The sequence below is a fragment of the Pelodiscus sinensis genome, unplaced genomic scaffold (genome assembly GCF_049634645.1).
Source record: "Pelodiscus sinensis isolate JC-2024 unplaced genomic scaffold, ASM4963464v1 ctg108, whole genome shotgun sequence".
NCBI lineage: Eukaryota > Metazoa > Chordata > Testudines > Trionychidae > Pelodiscus > Pelodiscus sinensis.
In genome coordinates this window covers 271,698-292,369 of record NW_027465888.1, presented here as the reverse complement: position 1 = coordinate 292,369, position 20,672 = coordinate 271,698, and the positions used below count along the sequence as shown (strand labels likewise).

The 20,672-nt window shown below is 70.7% G+C and overlaps 1 protein-coding gene across 1 annotated transcript in view; it reads right to left on the bottom strand.

Annotated features, from left to right (window-relative positions):
- The window catches only part of LOC102450090 (uncharacterized), a 38,468-nt gene that overhangs the window by 11,408 nt on the left and 6,388 nt on the right, over positions 1-20,672 (bottom strand). The window contains exons 6-14 of the mRNA XM_075916051.1: positions 19,134-19,414; positions 18,636-18,848; positions 17,955-18,057; positions 17,656-17,849; positions 16,884-17,092; positions 7,635-8,065; positions 7,100-7,227; positions 5,988-6,097; positions 5,586-5,788 (exon numbers count right to left, since the gene is read on the bottom strand). Of these exons, the coding sequence (XP_075772166.1) occupies positions 5,586-5,788; positions 5,988-6,097; positions 7,100-7,227; positions 7,635-8,065; positions 16,884-17,092; positions 17,656-17,849; positions 17,955-18,057; positions 18,636-18,848; positions 19,134-19,414 (1,872 nt within the window). The remainder of the gene's footprint in view (positions 1-5,585; positions 5,789-5,987; positions 6,098-7,099; positions 7,228-7,634; positions 8,066-16,883; positions 17,093-17,655; positions 17,850-17,954; positions 18,058-18,635; positions 18,849-19,133; positions 19,415-20,672) is intronic.

The window sequence follows — 20,672 nt, the reverse complement described above, 5'->3', positions numbered from 1 at the left end:
CCCGCCCTGCTCGGACCCCCAGGCCAGCCTGCCCGGTACCCCCCCCCCGCCCTGGTCAGACCCCCAGGCCAGCCTGCCCGGTACCCCCCCGCCCTGCTCGGACCCCCAGGCCAGCCTGCCCGGTACCCCCCCCCCGCCCTGCTCGGACCCCCAGGCCAGCCTGCCCGGTACCCCCCCCGCCCTGGTCAGACCCCCAGGCCAGCCTGCCCGGTACCCCCCCGCCCTGCTCGGACCCCCAGGCCAGCCTGCCCGGTACCCCCCCGCCCTGGTCAGACCCCCAGGCCAGCCTGCCCGGTACCCCCCCGCCCTGCTCGGACCCCCAGGCCAGCCTGCCCGGTACCCCCCCGCCCTGGTCAGACCCCCAGGCCAGCCTGCCCGGTACCCCCCCCGCCCTGCTCGGACCCCCAGGCCAGCCTGCCCGGTACCCCCCCCCCGCCCTGGTCAGGCCCCCAGGCCAGTCTGCCCGGTACCCCCCCCGCCCTGCTCGGACCCCCCAGGCCAGCCTGCCCGGTACCCCCCCGCCCTGGTCAGACTCCAGGCCAGCCTGCCCGGTACCCCCCCGCCCTGGTCAGGCCCCCAGGCCAGTCTGCCCGGTACCCCCCCCCGCCCTGCTCGGACCCCCAGGCCAGCCTGCCCGGTACCCCCCCGCCCTGGTCAGACCCCCAGGCCACCCTGCCCGGTACCCCCCCGCCCTGGTCAGACCCCCAGGCCAGCCTGCCCGGTACCCCCCCCGCCCTGGTCAGACCCCCAGGCCAGCCTGCCCGGTACCCCCCCCCGCCCTGGTCAGACCCCCAGGCCAGCCTGCCCGGTACCCCCCCGCCCTGGTCAGACCCCCAGGCCAGCCTGCCCGGTACCCCCCCGCCCTGGTCAGACCCCCAGGCCAGCCTGCCCGGTACCCCCCCCGCCCTGCTCGGACCCCCAGGCCAGCCTGCCCGGTACCCCCCTGCCCTGCTCGGACCCCCAGGCCAGCCTGCCCGGTACCCCCCCGCCCTGCTCGGACCCCCAGGCCAGCCTGCCCGGTACCCCCCCCCGCCCTGGTCAGACCCCCAGGCCAGCCTGCCCGGTACCCCCCCCGCCCTGGTCGGACCCCCAGGCCAGCCTGCCCGGTACCCCCCCCCCCCCGCCCTGGTCGGACCCCCAGGCCAGTCTGCCCGGTACCCCCCCCGCCCTGGTCAAACCCCCAGGCCAGTCTGCCCGGTACCCCCCCCGCCCTGGTCAGACCCCCAGGCCAGCCTGCCCGGTACCCCCCCCGCCCTGGTCAGACCCCCAGGCCAGTCTGCCCGGTACCCCCCCCCGCCCTGGTCAGACCCCCAGGCCAGCCTGCCCGGTACCCCCCCCCCGCCCTGCTCGGACCCCCAGGCCAGCCTGCCCGGTACCCCCCCCCCCGCCCTGGTCAGACCCCCAGGCCAGCCTGCCCGGTACCCCCCCCCGCCCTGGTCAGACCCCCAGGCCAGCCTGCCCGGTACCCCCCCCGCCCTGGTCAGACCCCCAGGCCAGTCTGCCCGGTACCCCCCCGCCCTGGTCAGACCCCCAGGCCAGCCTGCCCGGTACCCCCCCCCCGCCCTGGTCAGACTCCAGGCCAGCCTGCCCGGTACCCCCCCCCCGCCCTGGTCAGGCCCCCAGGCCAGTCTGCCCGGTACCCCCCCCCCGCCCTGGTCAGACCCCCAGGCCAGTCTGCCCGGTACCCCCCCCGCCCTGGTCGGACCCCCAGGCCAGCCTGCCCGGTACCCCCCCCCGCCCTGGTCAGACTCCAGGCCAGCCTGCCCGGTACCCCCCCCGCCCTGGTCAGGCCCCCAGGCCAGTCTGCCCGGTACCCCCCCGCCCTGCTCGGACCCCCAGGCCAGCCTGCCCGGTACCCCCCCGCCCTGGTCAGACCCCCAGGCCACCCTGCCCGGTACCCCCCCGCCCTGGTCAGACCCCCAGGCCAGCCTGCCCGGTACCCCCCCCGCCCTGGTCAGACCCCCAGGCCAGCCTGCCCGGTACCCCCCCGCCCTGGTCAGACCCCCAGGCCAGCCTGCCCGGTACCCCCCCGCCCTGGTCAGACCCCCAGGCCAGCCTGCCCGGTACCCCCCCGCCCTGGTCAGACCCCCAGGCCAGCCTGCCCGGTACCCCCCCCCCGCCCTGGTCGGACCCCCAGGCCAGCCTGCCCGGTACCCCCCTGCCCTGCTCGGACCCCCAGGCCAGCCTGCCCGGTACCCCCCCCGCCCTGCTCGGACCCCCAGGCCAGCCTGCCCGGTACCCCCCCCCCCGCCCTGGTCAGACCCCCAGGCCAGCCTGCCCGGTACCCCCCCCGCCCTGGTCGGACCCCCAGGCCAGCCTGCCGGTACCCCCCCCCCCCGCCCTGGTCAGACCCCCAGGCCAGTCTGCCCGGTACCCCCCCCCGCCCTGGTCAAACCCCCAGGCCAGTCTGCCCGGTACCCCCCCCCGCCCTGGTCAGACCCCCAGGCCAGCCTGCCCGGTACCCCCCCCCCGCCCTGCTCGGACCCCCAGGCCAGCCTGCCCGGTACCCCCCCCCCCCGCCCTGGTCGGACCCCCAGGCCAGCCTGCCCGGTACCCCCCCCGCCCTGGTCAGACCCCCAGGCCAGCCTGCCCGGTACCCCCCCGCCCTGGTCAGACCCCCAGGCCAGTCTGCCCGGTACCCCCCCGCCCTGGTCAGACCCCCAGGCCAGCCTGCCCGGTACCCCCCCCCGCCCTGGTCAGACTCCAGGCCAGCCTGCCCGGTACCCCCCCCCCGCCCTGGTCAGGCCCCCAGGCCAGTCTGCCCGGTACCCCCCCCCCGCCCTGGTCAGACCCCCAGGCCAGTCTGCCCGGTACCCCCCCCCCGCCCTGGTCGGACCCCCAGGCCAGCCTGCCCGGTACCCCCCCCCGCCCTGGTCAGACCCCCAGGCCAGTCTGCCCGGTACCCCCCCCCCCCGCCCTGCTCGGACCCCCAGGCCAGCCTGCCCGGTACCCCCCCCCGCCCTGGTCAGACCCCCAGGCCAGCCTGCCCGGTACCCCCCCCCGCCCTGGTCAGACCCCCAGGCCAGTCTGCCCGGTACCCCCCCCCCGCCCTGGTCAGACCCCCAGGCCAGTCTGCCCGGTACCCCCCCCCCGCCCTGGTCGGACCCCCAGGCCAGCCTGCCCGGTACCCCCCCCCGCCCTGCTCGGACCCCCAGGCCAGCCTGCCCGGTACCCCCCCCGCCCTGGTCAGACCCCCAGGCCAGCCTGCCCGGTACCCCCCCGCCCTGGTCGGACCCCCAGGCCAGCCTGCCCGGTACCCCCCCCGCCCTGGTCGGACCCCCAGGCCAGCCTGCCCGGTACCCCCCCGCCCTGGTCGGACCCCCAGGCCAGCCTGCCCGGTACCCCCCCCCCTGCCCTGGTCGGACCCCCAGGCCAGCCTGCCCGGTACCCCCCCCCCCGCCCTGGTCAGACCCCCAGGCCAGTCTGCCCGGTACCCCCCCCCCGCCCTGGTCAGACCCCCAGGCCAGTCTGCCCGGTACCCCCCCCCGCCCTGGTCGGACCCCCAGGCCAGCCTGCCCGGTACCCCCCCCGCCCTGGTCAGACCCCCCAGGCCAGCCTGCCCGGTACCCCCCCGCCCTGGTCAGACTCCAGGCCAGCCTGCCCGGTACCCCCCCGCCCTGGTCAGGCCCCCAGGCCAGTCTGCCCGGTACCCCCCCCGCCCTGCTCGGACCCCCAGGCCAGCCTGCCCGGTACCCCCCCGCCCTGGTCAGACCCCCAGGCCACCCTGCCCGGTACCCCCCCCGCCCTGGTCAGACCCCCAGGCCAGCCTGCCCGGTACCCCCCCCGCCCTGGTCAGACCCCCAGGCCAGCCTGCCCGGTACCCCCCCCGCCCTGGTCAGACCCCCAGGCCAGCCTGCCCGGTACCCCCCCGCCCTGGTCAGACCCCCAGGCCAGCCTGCCCGGTACCCCCCCGCCCTGGTCAGACCCCCAGGCCAGCCTGCCCGGTACCCCCCCCGCCCTGGTCGGACCCCCAGGCCAGCCTGCCCGGTACCCCCCTGCCCTGCTCGGACCCCCAGGCCAGCCTGCCCGGTACCCCCCCCGCCCTGCTCGGACCCCCAGGCCAGCCTGCCCGGTACCCCCCCCCCGCCCTGGTCAGACCCCCAGGCCAGCCTGCCCGGTACCCCCCCCGCCCTGGTCGGACCCCCAGGCCAGCCTGCCCGGTACCCCCCCCCCCCGCCCTGGTCAGACCCCCAGGCCAGTCTGCCCGGTACCCCCCCCGCCCTGGTCAGACCCCCAGGCCAGCCTGCCCGGTACCCCCCCCCCCGCCCTGCTCGGACCCCCAGGCCAGCCTGCCCGGTACCCCCCCCCCCCCGCCCTGGTCAGACCCCCAGGCCAGCCTGCCCGGTACCCCCCCCGCCCTGGTCAGACCCCCAGGCCAGCCTGCCCGGTACCCCCCCGCCCTGGTCAGACCCCCAGGCCAGTCTGCCCGGTACCCCCCCGCCCTGGTCAGACCCCCAGGCCAGCCTGCCCGGTACCCCCCCCCGCCCTGGTCAGACTCCAGGCCAGCCTGCCCGGTACCCCCCCCCGCCCTGGTCAGGCCCCCAGGCCAGTCTGCCCGGTACCCCCCCCCCGCCCTGGTCAGACCCCCAGGCCAGTCTGCCCGGTACCCCCCCCCCCCGCCCTGGTCGGACCCCCAGGCCAGCCTGCCCGGTACCCCCCCCGCCCTGGTCAGACCCCCAGGCCAGTCTGCCCGGTACCCCCCCCCCCGCCCTGCTCGGACCCCCAGGCCAGCCTGCCCGGTACCCCCCCCCGCCCTGGTCAGACCCCCAGGCCAGCCTGCCCGGTACCCCCCCCCGCCCTGGTCAGACCCCCAGGCCAGTCTGCCCGGTACCCCCCCCCGCCCTGGTCAGACCCCCAGGCCAGTCTGCCCGGTACCCCCCCCCCGCCCTGCTCGGACCCCCAGGCCAGCCTGCCCGGTACCCCCCCCCGCCCTGCTCGGACCCCCAGGCCAGCCTGCCCGGTACCCCCCCGCCCTGGTCAGACCCCCAGGCCAGCCTGCCCGGTACCCCCCCCGCCCTGGTCGGACCCCCAGGCCAGCCTGCCCGGTACCCCCCCGCCCTGGTCGGACCCCCAGGCCAGCCTGCCCAGTACCCCCCCGCCCTGGTCGGACCCCCAGGCCAGCCTGCCCGGTACCCCCCCCCCTGCCCTGGTCGGACCCCCAGGCCAGCCTGCCCGGTACCCCCCCCCCGCCCTGGTCAGACCCCCAGGCCAGTCTGCCCGGTACCCCCCCCCCCGCCCTGGTCGGACCCCCAGGCCAGCCTGCCCGGTACCCCCCCCGCCCTGCTCGGACCCCCAGGCCAGCCTGCCCGGTACCCCCCCGCCCTGGTCAGACCCCCAGGCCAGCCTGCCCGGTACCCCCCCGCCCTGGTCAGACCCCCAGGCCAGCCTGCCCGGTACCCCCCCCGCCCTGGTCAGACCCCCAGGCCAGCCTGCCTGGTACCCCCCCGCCCTGGTCGGACCCCCAGGCCAGCCTGCCCAGTACCCCCCCCGCCCTGGTCGGACCTTAGACCCATCTACCCTGGCATCTTGCCCCTCCCAGCCCCACGGACCAGACCCCCCAGGTCCATCCTGCCCACGTGTGGCACCTTCCCGGCGTTTCAGGCTGTTCTCCAGGTACTCGTCCTCGGTGATCTCCCGCCCGTCCAGCTCCAGCTGCAGCGCGAAATCCCGCACGGCCCACACGAAGGCCGGGAAGAACCGCACGAACTCGGCCGAATCCTCCCCCTCCTGCCGGTCGCCCTCGCCTGCCGCCTTCACCTTGATGCGCTCTGACAGCTCCGACACGTAGCTGGGGGCGGCTAAGGAACCCGAGGTGCAGCGCCCCCTGCGGGGGGTCTCTGAGCCCAGCACCCCCAGCCCACAGCCCCATTTCCCCAGGAACCCGCCCCGGGGTGGCCCTGGGTCCTAGGACCATCCCAGACCCCTGTGACAGCTGCTCCCTGCCGCCCCAGCTCCCCGACTCCTGGCCCCCCGCCGGGGCAGGATACTGCAGCTGCTCCAGGGCGTACTGGTCGATGGTGCCCAGGCTGTTGTAGACCAGGGTGCTGCTGAGCAGCACGGCCAGCGCGAAGATCCAGGCGTCGTTCTGCACGTTGCCCTGCAGGGGCAGGAACCGGGGTCAGCGTCGCCCCCATGCAGCGCGGGGGGGGGAGTATAAACGAGGGAAATACGAGCTAGATGGGACGGCTCTCTGGTGGGTGCAGAACCGGCTGGGGAGCCGGTCCCAGAGTCACTGGCGGGTCCCAGCCAGGCCGGGCGGGCAGAGCAGGGGGATCCGCCGGGCCTGGGGGGGCCAGTTCTGTTCAGTATCTTCAGCGGCGAGTTAGGGTACGTCTACACTAGCTCGTTAGTTCGAGCTCGATAGGCAAATAAGGGCAAGCGGAGTTGCAAATGAAGCCCGGGGTTTAAATATCTCGGGCTTCCTTTGCATGTTCCCGGGCGCCGCCATTTTTATACCCCCCTTCGTCTGGACTCCGTGCCCGCGGCTACACACGGCACGAGTAGGGAGTTCGAAGTAAAGATCCGAATCCAGCGACCGGTACTCCTGGGGCAACAAAAACGTTCCCGGCTCCGGGAGTCGGGAATGAAGAAAGGCTGAGCACCACGGGGCCGGAGCGTGAGCTAGGAGGGGAGGCTGGAGGGGCTGGGCTTGGTTAGTCTGGAAAGGAGCAGACTGGAGGGGACCTGAGAGCAGTTTTCAGGTACCTAAAAGGGGGTCCCAAGGAGGAGAGAGAAAACTTGTTCCCCTCGGCCTCCGAGGGCAGGACAAGGAGCAAGGGGCTTACACGGCAGCCAGGGAGGTGTGGGGTCTCCACCCTGGGGTAGCGAAGGGGATCTGGGGCACACGCCCGTCAAGGATGGTCTAAACGGTGCCGGGTCCTGCCATGGGGCAGGGGACTGGACTCGATGCCTCGCAAGGCCCCTGCCAGTCCTAGGGGTCTCTGATCCATGGGGCACGTGGCAGGGGAGACAGGCCCAGACTGGCCCCTGCGCCTCCACCTCTCCAGATCCCCACAGCCAGAGGGACCTTGGTCCTCCCCGGACTCAGCCTGTGGGGTCCCCTGACCTGGCGCTGAGACCCACCCCCCCCCCAACTCACCTTCTCCACGTCGCCCAGCCCCTCGGTGTCCAGCAGCACCAGGGCGTGGCCGGCCCGGCGGGGGTGGGGCAGGACCCACATCCAGATGCCCTTGGTGTGCGACTGGACGGTGGAGCCCAGCGAGAACCCTGCGGAGAGAGGGGAGGGGCTGGGACAGGCGCAGAGCGAGGGAACCCGGGGCCCTGGCCCCCAGCCCCCTCTAACCACTAGACCCCACTACCCTCCCAGCCCCTCTAACCACTAGACCCCACTCCTCTCCCAGCCCCCACAGCCACTAGACCCCACTCCCCTCCCAGCCCCCTCTAACCACTAGACCCCACTCCCTCCCAGCCCCCTCTAACCACTAGACCCCACTCCTCTCTCAGCCCCCTCTAACCACTAGACCCCACTGCCCTCCTAGCACCAGGACAGAGTCCTGGGGCCCCAGGGCAGGGCTCACATCTCTCACCTGTTCTCTTGCTGGCCAGTTTGTCCCTCCCTGCCCCCCTACTCAGCCCCATGGCCCCACCCACCCCATAGCCCCCCAGCTGCTCACCTCCCTGGTCCTTGCCGGCCAGTTTGTTCATGAGGTAGGACTTGCCGGTGCGGTACAGCCCGGCGATCGCCACCACCACCACGGGCTGGGCGATCTCCTCCAGCACCCGCAGCGCCTCCTGCTGCACCCGCAGCTCCCCCCCGGGGCTGTTCTCGATCAGGCAGATCGGCTTCTCCATGGCGCCTGGGGGCAGCAGAGCAGAGGGAAGCTGAGGGGGGCACGGAGGGGGCCCTTTCTGCCACCCCCAGGCAGCGGAGCCGTTTCCAACGTTGCCATTGGTGTTCCGCGTGGCACTAAGACTCACGAACACGTTACGCCCGTCCAGCCGGGGCGTGGGTTGAAATCGTGGGCCGCCAGCGCCACGAGACGGGGCCGCAGTTGGAAGAGACACGCCTGGGTCGGGGGGCTGACACGTGAGGTCTGTGAGGTGTCAGCCTGTGAACTCGCTGTCGGCCGGACACACGCAAGAGGCCCCGGAATGACCCAGGGCCAGACAATTACGGGGAAGTTGGACCGACAGAGGAACTGCAGCCAGGCGCCCCTCCCCCACCCTCTCCGCAGCACTCACTGTACGGAAAGTGAAACCCTGCACACCGCTTCTCACCAGAGAACACAGCGGACAGGAACGTGACGCTCCACCCCTTTTTTTTAGGGAAATACATTTTTTAACCCAGATATGCTCAACTCAGATCTGCTTTATGCAAGATGCAGCATGTTAAAAAACTGGTAACCCACTGAACGTGCAGCTGCTCCTTCTGTGCATGGAGCACTATTACAGGGGACGTTTCAAAGAGGAAGTGTAAACCTGCTTATTAATCTAGGTCTTGAAGTGACACCATTTGTGGGACTTAAGGAACTTAATGGCCTGGTGCTCAAGTCAATGATCTGTGAATGGGTTTGTTTCTCTTGTGAGCGCAGACTTCAGCAACGTACGTTGAGCCCTCTGCCTCACTTGCACCCACAGAAGCCCTCCCTCGGATGGTTAAGAAATCACTTTTGTTTCTTATTCAACCCAATGTAAAGTGTCCCCTGGGGAGGGGCAGAGCCACACCTGAGCAGCTGGCTCTTTCCTGGACAAAGAGACCAAACAGTGTTATGAGCTTTCCCTGTGCGAAGCGTTTATAGGGCGCAAGATGGATTTATCTGGGGTTCTAGTCTCACTGGGACTGTGCTCCCGGGTGCTGACTGTGAAGGCAGGCTCTTTGCTGGCCAGGCCTCGCGCATATCACCATCCAAGCAAAAGGTCAACTTCTCCTTAATGGAAAAACCTTACGCTATGTAACTTAAAGATCAGAGAAGAACAGGACCCGAAACCAGACATGAACAGTTCGTGTAAGGTTCCTGCTGGTTGTGCTGTGCCTGACAAGACAGAAAGGGAAAAACAGGAAACCATCTCACCCCTTACTCCTGTCAATCAACAGACAGGGTCTGCTAGCCTATCATAAAAAGCACGCAAAAGCTCTCTCTATAAAACAGCTTCCCCTCCTGTATCAAATTAAGAATTCCCGAGTAAAACATTGGAAGGCAGAATACGAGCCCGGTCCCCAGAGCCATGTCCCGCTCACCGAACCCAAACGAGGTCTGGAGAGCGTGACGTATACCAACGTATTTCCAGTGGGATAAGGAGTGTTAGTGCCGTTATACAAGGCATTGGTGAGACCCCAGTTGGAATACTGGGTGCAGTTCTGGTCTCCCGTGTTTGAGAAGGATGAATTCAAACTGGAACAGGTACAGAGAAGGGCCACTCGGATGATCGGAGGACTGGAAAACCTGTCGTATGAAAGGAGACTCACGGAGCTTGGCTTGTTTCCCTTAACCAAAAGGCAGCTGAGGGGGGACATGCTTGCACTTTTAAATATATCAGAGGGGTAAATACCAGGGAGGGAGAGGAATTATTGAAGCTTAAGACCAATGTGGACACAAGAACAAATGGATATAAGCTGGCTAGTAGGAAGTTTAGACTTGAGCCAGCTCGGCTCCTGAGGACCCAGGTTCGGATCCGCCTGGTGGTGGGTACAAGTGGTTTGTCTGCCAGCCCCTGCCTGTGGGGCAGCCTGCCCTTCCCCAGCCCCACATAGTTAACCCTGGGAAGTCTCGGGCCAAGGGACCTGTCCTGGTGCCTGGTGCACTGAGCCCTCCTGTGGCCTCTGCCCGCAGCGATGGCAGGTTAGGTCCTGCAGGCTCCGCCCGGGCCCTGGCTGCTTCTCTGGGGCGCAGACGACTTGTCTCTTGGGCTCGCCCCGTCAGTGACTCTCCGTCGCTCAGCCGAGATCCGGTCTCTGCGCGATTCCCTCTCTCGCCACGATTCCCGTTCACCCCCGGACCGGCTCCCTGTGAACTCGTCCGCCAGCCCCCGGCCTCCTGGGGGTCCTCTGGCCACCGGTCCTGGAGCCAGGCCTCAGGCTGGGCGGGCAGGCTCCATGAACTGCTCCGGCATCATCAGATTAAGCAGCTCCTCTGCGGCCTGGGCCCCGCCCCGCACACCCACTTGCGGCAGGATTGCGCAGGCGGGAGGCCAGATCCACATGGGTCTCCCTTGGCCCCTTCTGCAGCCCCCAGAACTTCCTCCTGTACATCTCGGGGGTCAGCCCGGAGCCTCTCTGATCCGCTTGTCATCGCCCAGCTGCAAATTCTCCAGCTGGCTGAGCCCCCTGCGGCCTCCTGATCCAGCGTGGGGCTGAGCTGCCAGAGTCAGTCCGCTGGGGGATGGTGCAGCTCACAGGCCCGCTCAGAGGAGCTGAGGAACCGCCCACGTCCCCCACGTCTTTCCATCGGGCCAACACGAGCGTCTCCGAGCGTCTGGCCGCCCTGGCTTCTCCACTCCGCCATGACCAGCTCATGGTGCCGCTGCCTCTCTCGGTCCTGGCGTCCCTCTCTTGGCCCTGCGCCTCCAATTCCTTCATCCGTAGCTCGCTCTCCAGCCGCCGCAGCTCTGCCGGGAGGGACCCCGGCCTGGACGGACCGCGGCTGGCAGAGCGCGGCCCGATGGGCACCGTGTCTCTCTGGCGGGCTCCAGCCCTCTGTCCGGTCTGAGAGGCTGAGACGCTCCCCGGGGGGTCTGGCTGCTCCCCGCTGGGACAGGATCCAGGCCCCTGGACGGGTCTCTCTTGCAGCCGGGCGATCAGCTGGGCCTTGGTTGCAATGAGATCACGACTCGTGCAAAGGAGTCCCTCATTAGCATATTTTCTGCCAAGAAAACTCGTCGTGTAGACGTAGCCTGGGGCCGTGGCTATAGGCTGACTCGGCCCCCAGGGCGCCGCCTTCAACAGCGCCCAACGATGACGTCCGGATCGCAGCGCAGGGAAACCCCGGGTTACAGAGCAGACAGCCCCCCACTACGGCACAATACACCCCCCCCCCCCGAGCAGGGCGCCACACACACGCCCCCCCCCCAGAGCAGGGCGCCACGCACACCCCCCCCCCCAGCAGGGCGCCACACACGCCCCCCCCCAGAGCAGGGCGCCACGCACACGCCCCCCCCCCAGAGCAGGGCGCCACACACACGCCCCCCCCCCCCAGAGCAGGGCGCCCCGCACACACTCACCTCCCCCGGCCAGGCCGACGAGCTTTCTTTGGGGTCGCTCAGGCTGCGCTCGCCGGGGCTCCAGGCTCGGGCGGGCGGCGGGGCCGGTGGCTCTGGTCCGGGCTCCGTGCCAGGGCTGCCCCTTGCGGCCCGTGTGCCGGCCTTTGCCGTGGGTGCCGCTGCGCTAGACCGGGCCCGGCCTCTGGCCGGGAACGCGCCGCCCTGCCCGTGCCGGGAGCCCTGGGGCCAGTCCCCGCACGGCAGGAAACAATCGTCGGCCCGGCCCGGCAGCGCGAGCCAGGCGCCCGCAGGAACACGCCGAGGAGCGGAGCCGGGCCGGGCGGGGCAGAGGCCCCGCAGCAGTGCAGAGAGCTCGCCCGCACGCCGCGCCCAGGGCTTCCTGCCAGCCAGCGCCCTGCAGCCTCGGTTCCTTGGGCCCCTCCGGCCGGCTCCTGGGGCTGGCGGCGGGGCGAGAGCCGGTGTAAGCATGCTCAGTGCGCCCAAAGTAGCAAGTTCTGAGACGTTAGTGTCTTGCTCGCTACACGGGCCCTGGCTCTCCGGCACCGCTGTGTGCGCTCAGCACCCGCCTCCTGCGCGGGCCCTGGCTCTCCGGCACCGCTGTGTGCGCTCAGCACCCGCCTCCTGCGCGGGCCCTGGCTCTCCGGCACCGCTGTGTGCGCTCAGCACCCGCCTCCTGCGCGGGCCCTGGCTCTCCGGCACCGCTGTGTGCGCTCAGCACCCGCCTCCTGCGCGGGCCCTGGCTCTCCGGCACCGCTGTGTGCGCTCAGCACCCGCCTCCTGCGCGGGCCCTGGCTCTCCGGCACCGCTGTGTGCGCTCAGCACCCGCCTCCTGCGCGGGTCCTGGCTCTCCGGCACCGCTGTGTGCGCTCAGCACCCGCCTCCTGCGCGGGCCCTGGCTCTCCGGCACCGCTGTGTGCGCTCAGCACCCGCCTCCTGCGCGGGCCCTGGCTCTCCGGCACCGCTGTGTGCGCTCAGCACCCGCCTCCTGCGCGGGCCCTGGCTCTCCGGCACCGCTGTGTGCGCTCAGCACCCGCCTCCTGCGCGGGCCCTGGCTCTCCGGGCACCACGAGCGGCGCGTACAAAGCTTGCAGCGGACCCCGGGCGGGGAGGGGCGGCGAGGGCTTTGGAGGGCGGGTCCGGACTCAAACCGACCCGCACACACTGGAGACCGGGCCGGAGGCAAAAGACCTTTAATAAGGACAAACGCGAAGTCTCCACGCAGGGAGGAACCGCCCGTGTCACACTCAGGGTGGGAAGCGACAGTCTGGGCGGGATCCAGGGCTCAGAGTGGACCATGCGCGGAACAGGAGCCCTCAGTGCAACGCTGCGCCAAAAAAGCAAACGTGATTCCGGCTGCATTCCCGGAGCCACGCGGAGAAGTGGGAGAAGGGCCGGGGAGCCGCACAGCCGAGGAGGGGGCGGGAGCGGAGGGAAGGCTACAAGGCCTGCGCGGGGTTAGTTTGGAGGGGGACCGAGCCGAGACCTGAGAGCTGTTTTCAAGTCTCCAAAGGGGTCCCGGGGGGGGGGGGGGATCGTTCTCCGTGGCTCTGGGGCAGGACAAGGAGCAAGGGGCTGAAGCTGCAGCCAGCGAGGTTTAGGTCGGACACTGGGAAAAACTTCCCGCCTGTCGGGGGTGAAACTGGAATCAGTTGCCTGGGGGTGGTGGAGCCTCCACCTCTGGGGATGCTGAGGAGCCGCTGGACGCTCTAGCCCAGCAGCTCTTAACCCCACTGCAGCCCGTGCCCCTTTGGGGCTCACAATAGGGGGTCCTCGCCCCTTCTTAAAGCCGTTGAAATAGGTCAGTTCTAGCTCATAAAACTCCGGCGTCTCGCCCCCCCAGGGGGGTGCACGCCAGGGTAAGAACCACTGGGCACGATGGGGCCGGGTCCTGCCATGGGGGCAGGGAATTGGACTCGGCCGGTTCTGGGGTTCTACGAGCAGCTGCAGGGGGCTCTAGGGGGCCAGGCACCGTCCCAAAGCTGCCCATGGACACCAGTGGGTGAGGACGGGGAGGGGGTCGGCAGATGAGCAGAGCATCCCAGCTCCCCGCCAGCCCCTCCCCTCCCTGGTGTCTCGCTGCCGGACCCGGCCGGCGGGCAGGGCACTTCTGGCCTATTGGGTTTTACGTGAGACCGGCACGGAGCGGGCAGGCTGGCGCGCCGGGGATCACTGCCGGCCCTTACAGCGACTCCCCTGGGAATTTCCCAGCCTGGGCAGAAAGCCCCAGCTTGCAGCTCTGAGGAGCCCGGAGTCCACACGCCTGGCCTGGCCTCCCCGGCGATGTTGGCAAAACAGCCCTGATGAGCCACCGGTGCCGGCTTGGGTTGCCAGGTGTCCGGGACTGAACCAGACCGGCCGGCGTTTGGTGTTTGGACTTTGTGTCCGGGAAACTTGAGAAAATCCCAGACATAGAAACGTCCGGGATTCTCTAAGGCTACGTCTACACTGGTCCCGATCCTCTGGAAAAAGCGCCCTTTTCCGGAGGGTCTTATTCCTACTTTGAAGTGCTTTGAAGTAGGAATAAGAGCCTCCGGAAAAGGGCACTTTTTCCGGAGGATCGGGGCCAGTCTAGACGCTCTTTTCCGGCTTTTTTAAAAGCCGGAAAAAAGCGGCGGACATTTTTATTTAAATGCCGCGGGGGATATTTAAATCCCCCGCGGATTTCCCTACGACGACTAGTGAAATTTACATGCCCCTTCCGGAAAAGGGGCCAGTGTAGACGTAGCCTAACTAAGTGGGTTTGGCTGCTTTTCCCGGGCCTGGCTCCGCGCCCGACAGACGCCCGCTTGGGACACTGGCAAGTAAAGAGGCCACGTCCGCATTTTGGTCCGACCCCCCGAATCCTCCCCCCACCTCCTCAGGTCTCCCTGGTTACTTCCTGGTGGGTTTTTTTTGCTCGACAAATTTGTATCCGGTATTTTTTGAAACCATCTGGCAACCCTAGTGCCTGCAGCACCACGAGACGCGCCCCCTGCGACCTCTGGCAAAACCTGGGGCTCAGAACCCACTAGGGAACCCCGCTGCGGCTCAGCCACGCGCCACCCCCGTGTTCCCCAGAGCCACTGCCCTGCCTCGCGGGAGGGGTCCATTGCCCCAGGAACCCGGGCCCAGAGCCCCTGCTCCGAGCTGAGCGGAGCCGTCGGGTCCTTGCTTGGCCACGGCCCGAGCGGGGCCCGTTCTGGTGCTGCTGGTGGGGGCCAGGGAAAGCAATTGGCAAAGTTCAGTGAAAGGGGCCTGGCCTGGGAAGGTTCCGAGCCCCCGCGGCGTCACTCGGCGCTCCCAGGAGCCCGACGGCACCAGAACCGGTTCCATGACGTCAGCGGGGTCAGCGGCTGCCAGTCACGGCGTTCGTGGCCCCCTCCCCTCCCCTCCCCCGGGTGCCCCTGCCTGGCCTTGTGTCCGTGGCCCCCTCCTCTCCCTCGGGTGCCCCTGCCTGGCCTTGTGTCCGTGGCCCCCTCCCCTCCCCCGGGTGCCCCTGCCTGGCCGTGTGTCCGTGGCCCCCTCCCCTCCCCCGGGTGCCCCTGCCTGGCCGTGTGTCCGTGGCCTCCTCCCCTCCCCCCGGGTGCCCCTGCCTGGCCGTGTGTCCGTGGCCCCCTCCTCTCCCTCGGGTGCCCCTGCCTGGCCGTGTGTCCGTGGCCTCCTCCCCTCCCCCCGGGTGCCCCTGCCTGGCCGTGTGTCCGTGGCCTCCTCCCCTCCCCCCGGGTGCCCCTGCCTGGCCGTGTGTCCGTGGCCGCCTCCCCTCCCCCCGGGTGCCCCTGCCTGGCCGTGTGTCCGTGGCCTCCTCCCCTCCCCCCGGGTGCCCCTGCCTGGCCTTGTGTCCGTGGCCTCCTCCCCTCCCCCCGGGTGCCCCTGCCTGGCCGTGTGTCCGTGGCCCCCTCCTCTCCCTCGGGTGCCCCTGCCTGGCCGTGTGTCCGTGGCCCCCTCCTCTCCCCTGGGTGCCCCTGCCTGGCCATGTGTCCGTGGCCCCCTCCTCTCCCTCGGGTGCCCCTGCCTGGCCGTGTGTCCGTGGCCCCCTCCTCTCCCCCGGGTGCCCCTGCCTGGCCGTGTGTCCGTGGCCCCCTCCTCTCCCTCGGGTGCCCCTGCCTGGCCGTGTGTCCGTGGCCCCCTCCTCTCCCCCGGGTGCCCCTGCCTGGCCGTGTGTCCGTGGCCCCCTCCTCTCCCTCGGGTGCCCCTGCCTGGCCGTGTGTCCGTGGCCCCATCCCCTCCCCCGGGTGCCCCTGCCTGGCCGTGTGTCCGTGGCCCACTCCTCTCTCCCGGGTGCCCCTGCCTGGCCGTGTGTCCGTGGCCCACTCCTCTCCCCCGGGTGTCCCTGCCTGGCCGTGTGTCCGTGGCCCCCTCCCCTCCCTCGGGTGCCCCTGCCTGGCCGTGTGTCCGTGGCCCCCTCCCCTCCCTCGGGTGCCCCTGCCTGGCCGTGTGTCCGTGGCCCCCTCCCCTCCCCCGGGTGCCCCTGCCTGGCCGTGTGTCCGTGGCCCCCTCCCCTCCGCTCGGGTGCCCCTGCCTGGCCGTGTGTCCGTGGCCCCCTGCGGGCGTGGGCGGGGCCTGGCCGGGCGCTGGGCACGCTGCAGGAGCGTGCGAGGTGCTTGGCACAGCCGGGTGCACCTGCGCAGGGGCCGGGCTGGCCTGGCTGTGGTTCTGCACGGACCCCCGGGGGACGGGTGCACAGCAGTGGCTGGCCGTGGCATTCCCGCCGGAGGGAGGGAGGAGAGCAGTGCATCATGGGAGGCTGACGACTTACCCAGAACAATGGCTTTGTCCCGGCGGCTCTTGGGACACGAGCCAGCCTGCCAGTGAGGGGAGGCGGGCGGGGCGGCTACCCACAGTGCCCTGCGGCGAGTGGAAGGCAGCCCCGAGGGCGGGGACACGCCCCCCCTCCCGCCCCCGAGGACGTGCATCTTTGACTTTGGACAACTGGTCGCTAAAAACGTTGCCCGGAATAAATCGGAACTAATGTTCTAGTGCAGCCACACCCTAGTGTGCCTCAGTTTCCCTGTGTGCTGCAGTGTAGCGGGGTGGGGGAGGGGAGCTGTCACTGCAGAGGACCAGGGGTGGGTCCAGCTGGCACGGGGGGGAGGGGCAGAGGACAGAGAACCCAGGCAGCCTGTGTACCTGGGACGGAGGGGGGAGGAGGGGCGGTGGGGGAGGGGCACAGGGGGCTGGGCTGGGGACAAGGAGCAGCCGGGGCCCATGGGGACAGGCAAAGACCCAGCTGGCCCCTGGAGCCCCCTCCGCAGGGGTTAGACACTGACTAAGCCTCCGGTGTGACGGCTGGGAGTCCCCGCAGGCTGGGGGGTGCTGCTCCCTCGGGGGTGGGAGGCCCATCGCCAAGAAACAATGCACCCCCAAGAAGAGCTGTCTTGTGGGGGGCTCCTCCAGGGACCCTCCAGGGCTGGGAGAGACCAGGGCTTGGGAGCCTGTGGCAGGGGACACCAGGGTTAAGGCTGCCTTGGCTCTGAGCCCCTTCACCTTTGCCCTGCCCCACAGATCAGGCCTCTGGGCCCCCTTGGGGGGGGTGAGATGATCCTTCCTAACCCAGCCCATGGGGGGCGAGGGCTGGGAGCCCCCATGGGGCATTTGGAACAAACCAACCCATCGCTGGGTGTTACTGAGCTGCTTGCCAGTGGAGCATCCTGTGGCAGGGGGTTCCGCAGGTGAACAGCAGGCGGCGGTAGAGAAGCAAGTGGGAGGCCCGGGGCCTGCATCAGAACAGACGCCGGAAGAAGTTGGTGGCAGCCCCGATGGCCTTGCCAGCGAAGCCGGGCAGGACAAAGGAGGCCACGTCGCACAGCGTGCCCAGAGCCGACTGCAGCCACGACGGCTTCTGGATCTCCTGGCTCTGCTGCTGCAGACGCTGGATCTCACGCTCCATGCGCTCCGACTCCTTCCGGAACCCCTCCTTCAGCAGGGCCTCCTGCTCCTGGAGGAAAGGGAGCGTGAGGGGACCCCCAGACCCGCCCCACGGACCTGGGGGGTCAGAGCAACAGTGCGGGGCATGGGGGGGGGTGTCCCTGTGGCCCCTGCTGGAGGAGACAAGCCCCACTCTGGCTATGTCTACACTGCAGAGATTTGCACAGAACCTGGCGGAGCGTGCACACACAAGCACGTTCTTGCGCAAGAAAAGTCCAGCAGACCGCCAGAAGTCGGGGCTTTTTGCGCAAGAGCGATTCCTCTTTCCACGAGGACTGCGCCTTTCCCGCAAGAGCTCTTGTGCCACGCCGCGTGCGTGGACGGGCACCAGGGGTTTCTTGCACAAGAGAGTGTCCGCACGGCCACGGACGCTCTTGCACAAGAAGCTTGCGGTGTAGACGGAGCCTGGCTGAGCGCCCTGTTCCCCGCTGCGCCCATCCGCAATCCCATCTCGGGGGCATCCGCCGGCGGGCCCACCTAGCCCCGGATCCACCCAGCCCCGGCAGGCTGAGGCGCCCCTGCCCGGGCTGTGCCCACCCTGCCCCCGCAGCCCCACCCACCCTCCCTCGCTACCTTCAGCTTCTGATCCACCATCTTGCCCTGCTCCTCCAGCAGCTTCTCCCTCTCGTCCCCCAGCCTCTGCTCCAGCTGCTGCATGTTCTCCTGGAAGCTGCGCTCCTGGTCTTCCAGCTTCTGCTGCAGCTCAGCCTCCCTCTGCTGCAGGACCTGCTGCTCCCGCTCGGCCGCCTCGGCCCGGGCCTGCTGGGCTGCCGTGGGGAGAGGGTGGGTGGGGCTCAGGGTGGGCTGGCCCGGCTCCGGCGCACTCCCCCCCTCCCCCCATGCCCAGCAGCACAACGTCCCCCCGTGGGTACCTGCCATCTCTTTCTGCTTCTCGGTCAGGGCCGCGTCCGCCTGGAGGATGGACTGCGCCATGGCCTCCTTGGCCTGGAGGAACTCCTGCAGCACCGCGTCGGCCTGGGGTGGACAGGGGAGCGGGGTCGGACCATGGACGGTGTCTGGACTGCGGCGCTGGGGAGCAGCCCAGGACTGGCCGTCCGGGGGGGCTTGGACACAGAACCTCTCTCCTCCAAAGGGCACCAGATCCCGGCCAGCCCCAGTTCCCACTCGACACCCTCGGCGCCTTTTCCGGACCCGCGGGGGGCTGAACTCCCGTTTTAAAAGGGCGAGTGGCCCCATTGCAGGGGTGCTAAGCAGCCCCCGGCCGGAAGCCTGGCAGAGAGGCCAAGGGCCGGCTAGGCCATGGGAACCAGGCAGCCGCTGGGCAGCAAGGAGGGCTGGGCTCGCGCTCTGGGGGCGATCCAGGAGTTGAATGTCAGGGACTCTGAGCCCTGATTCCAAGAGGCCTTCCCCGGCTGCACGAGGCTCACGCGCACACAGAGCCGGCTCCAGCCTCCTCCTACCTTCACCCCCTTCCCCGGCTGCACGAGGCTCACGCACACACAGAGCCGGCTCCAGCCTCCTCCTACCTTTACCCCCTTCCCCGGCTGCACGAGGCTCACGCACACACAGAGCCGGCTCCAGCCTCCTCCTACCTTCACCCCCTTCCCCGGCAGCTGCCGGTATCTCTCCACCATCTCCTGCCGGTCATCCAGGAAGCGCTGGTAGCCCCCGGGCACCGCGTAGACGCTCTGGCCTATCCGGTCATCCAGCTCATCCCACAGCTCCAGCAGGACGGCCGTGCAGCGGTCCGAGGACGCCTGCTCATTGCGCTCGAAGAGCCGCTGCTTCTGCTCCTCCATGTGGCGCTGCCGGGGGCACAGACAGGGCCGGGGTGAGGCAGGGTGGGGGTACAGCGGGGGCAGGGGTACGAGCCACACAAGGACTGACTAGGACAGGGCTGTGAGCTGATCCGCAAGAGCCCGGGGCTGGAGATCCGGCTGGGTCCTGGCATCTCAGGTCTCCAGCTACGCAGGGGCTGGGCGGGGGGTTTCGTGGGGAAGGGGTCAGAGCCCAGAAGATCCCCAGCCCTGCCCACCCTGCAGAGGGGCAGCTGTCCCATAGCCCCCCAGGGCGGGTGTGAGAGGCCGTACCATGAGCTCCCCTTGGAAGAGGCGGTCGTCGTCCTTGAAGGCGCGGGCCATGAACACCCGCAGGGCCTCCCGCTCGCACTGCGCATGCAGCTCCAGCAGCTCCGCCACGCTCTCCGTGGGCAGCGCCGCCCGCCGCTCCAGCAGCCCCTCGTAGGCAGCCACGGCCTCGCCCACCGCCGCCGAGTTCTCCATCTGCGCCAGGGCCAGCACCGCGCTCTCCAGGCAGGGCACCGCCCCGCTGCGGATGGCGTCCACGTAGGTCACCGCCAGGGTCCCCAGCACTGCCGGAGGGGAGGGTCAGCGCCAGGCGCCCAGCGGGGCCGGGGGGAGGGGCAGCGCCAGGCGCCCAGCGGGGCCGGAGGGGAGGGGCAGCGCCAGGCGCCCAGCGGGGCCAGAGGAGAGGGGCAGCGCCAGGCGCCCAGCGGGGCCGGAGAGGAGGGGCAGCGCCAGGTCCCCAGCACTGCCGGAGAGGAGGGTCAGTGCCAGGCGCCCAGCGGGGCCGGAGGGGAGGGGCAGCGCCAGGCGCCCAGCGGGGCCGGAGGGGAGGGTCAGTGCCAGGCGCCCAGCGGGGCCAGAGGGGAGGGGCAGCGCCAGGCGCCCAGCGGGGCCGGAGGGGAGGGGCAGCGCCAGGCGCCCAGCGGGGCCGGAGGGGAGGGTCAGCGCCAGGCGCCCAGCGGGGCCGGAGGGGAGGGTCAGCGCCAGGCGCCCAGCGGGGCCGGAGGGGAGGGTCAGCGCCAGGCGCCCAGCGGGGCCGGAGGGGAGGGTCAGCGCCAGGCGCCCAGCGGGGCCGGAGGGGAGGGGCAGCGCCAGGCGCCCAGCGGGGCCGGAGGGGAGGGGCAGCGCCAGGCGCCCAGCGGGGCCGGAGGGGAGGGTCAGCGCCAGGGCGCCCAGCGGGGCCGGAGGGGAGGGGCAGCGCCAGGCGCCCAGCGGGGCCGGAGAGGAGGGTCAGTGCCAGGCGCCCAGCGGGGCCGGAGGGGAGGGTCAGCGCCAGGCGCCCAGCGGGGCCGGAGGGGAGGGTCAGCGCCAGGCGCCCAGCGGGGCCGGAGGGGAGGGGCAGCGCCAGGCGCCCAGCGGGGCCGGAGGGGAGGGGCAGCGCCAGGCGCCCAGCGGGGCCGGAGGGGAGGGGCAGCGCCAGGCGCCCAGCGGGGCCGGGGGGAGGGGCAGCGCCAGGCGCCCAGCGGGGCCGGAGGGGAGGGGCAGCGCCAGGCGCCCAGCGGGGCCGGGGGGAGGGGCAGCGCCAGGCGCCCAGCGGGGCCGGAGGGGAGGGGCAGTGCCAGGTGCCCAGCGGGGCCGGAGGGGAGGGGCAGCGCCAGGCGCCCAGCGGGGCCGGGGGGAGGGGCAGCGCCGGGGGGGGGATGCTCTGTCGCCCACCCCCACCTCGATACTAAAGTACCAGCAGACAGGGAGCTAAGCCTGAGCAGACAAAGATCCAGGTCAGTCGATTGGCTCCTTCCTGCCTTACCAGCCTGGCTACTGACTTGGATCTTTGTCTGCTCAGGCTTAGCTCCCTGTCTCCTGGTACTTTAGTATCGAGGTGGG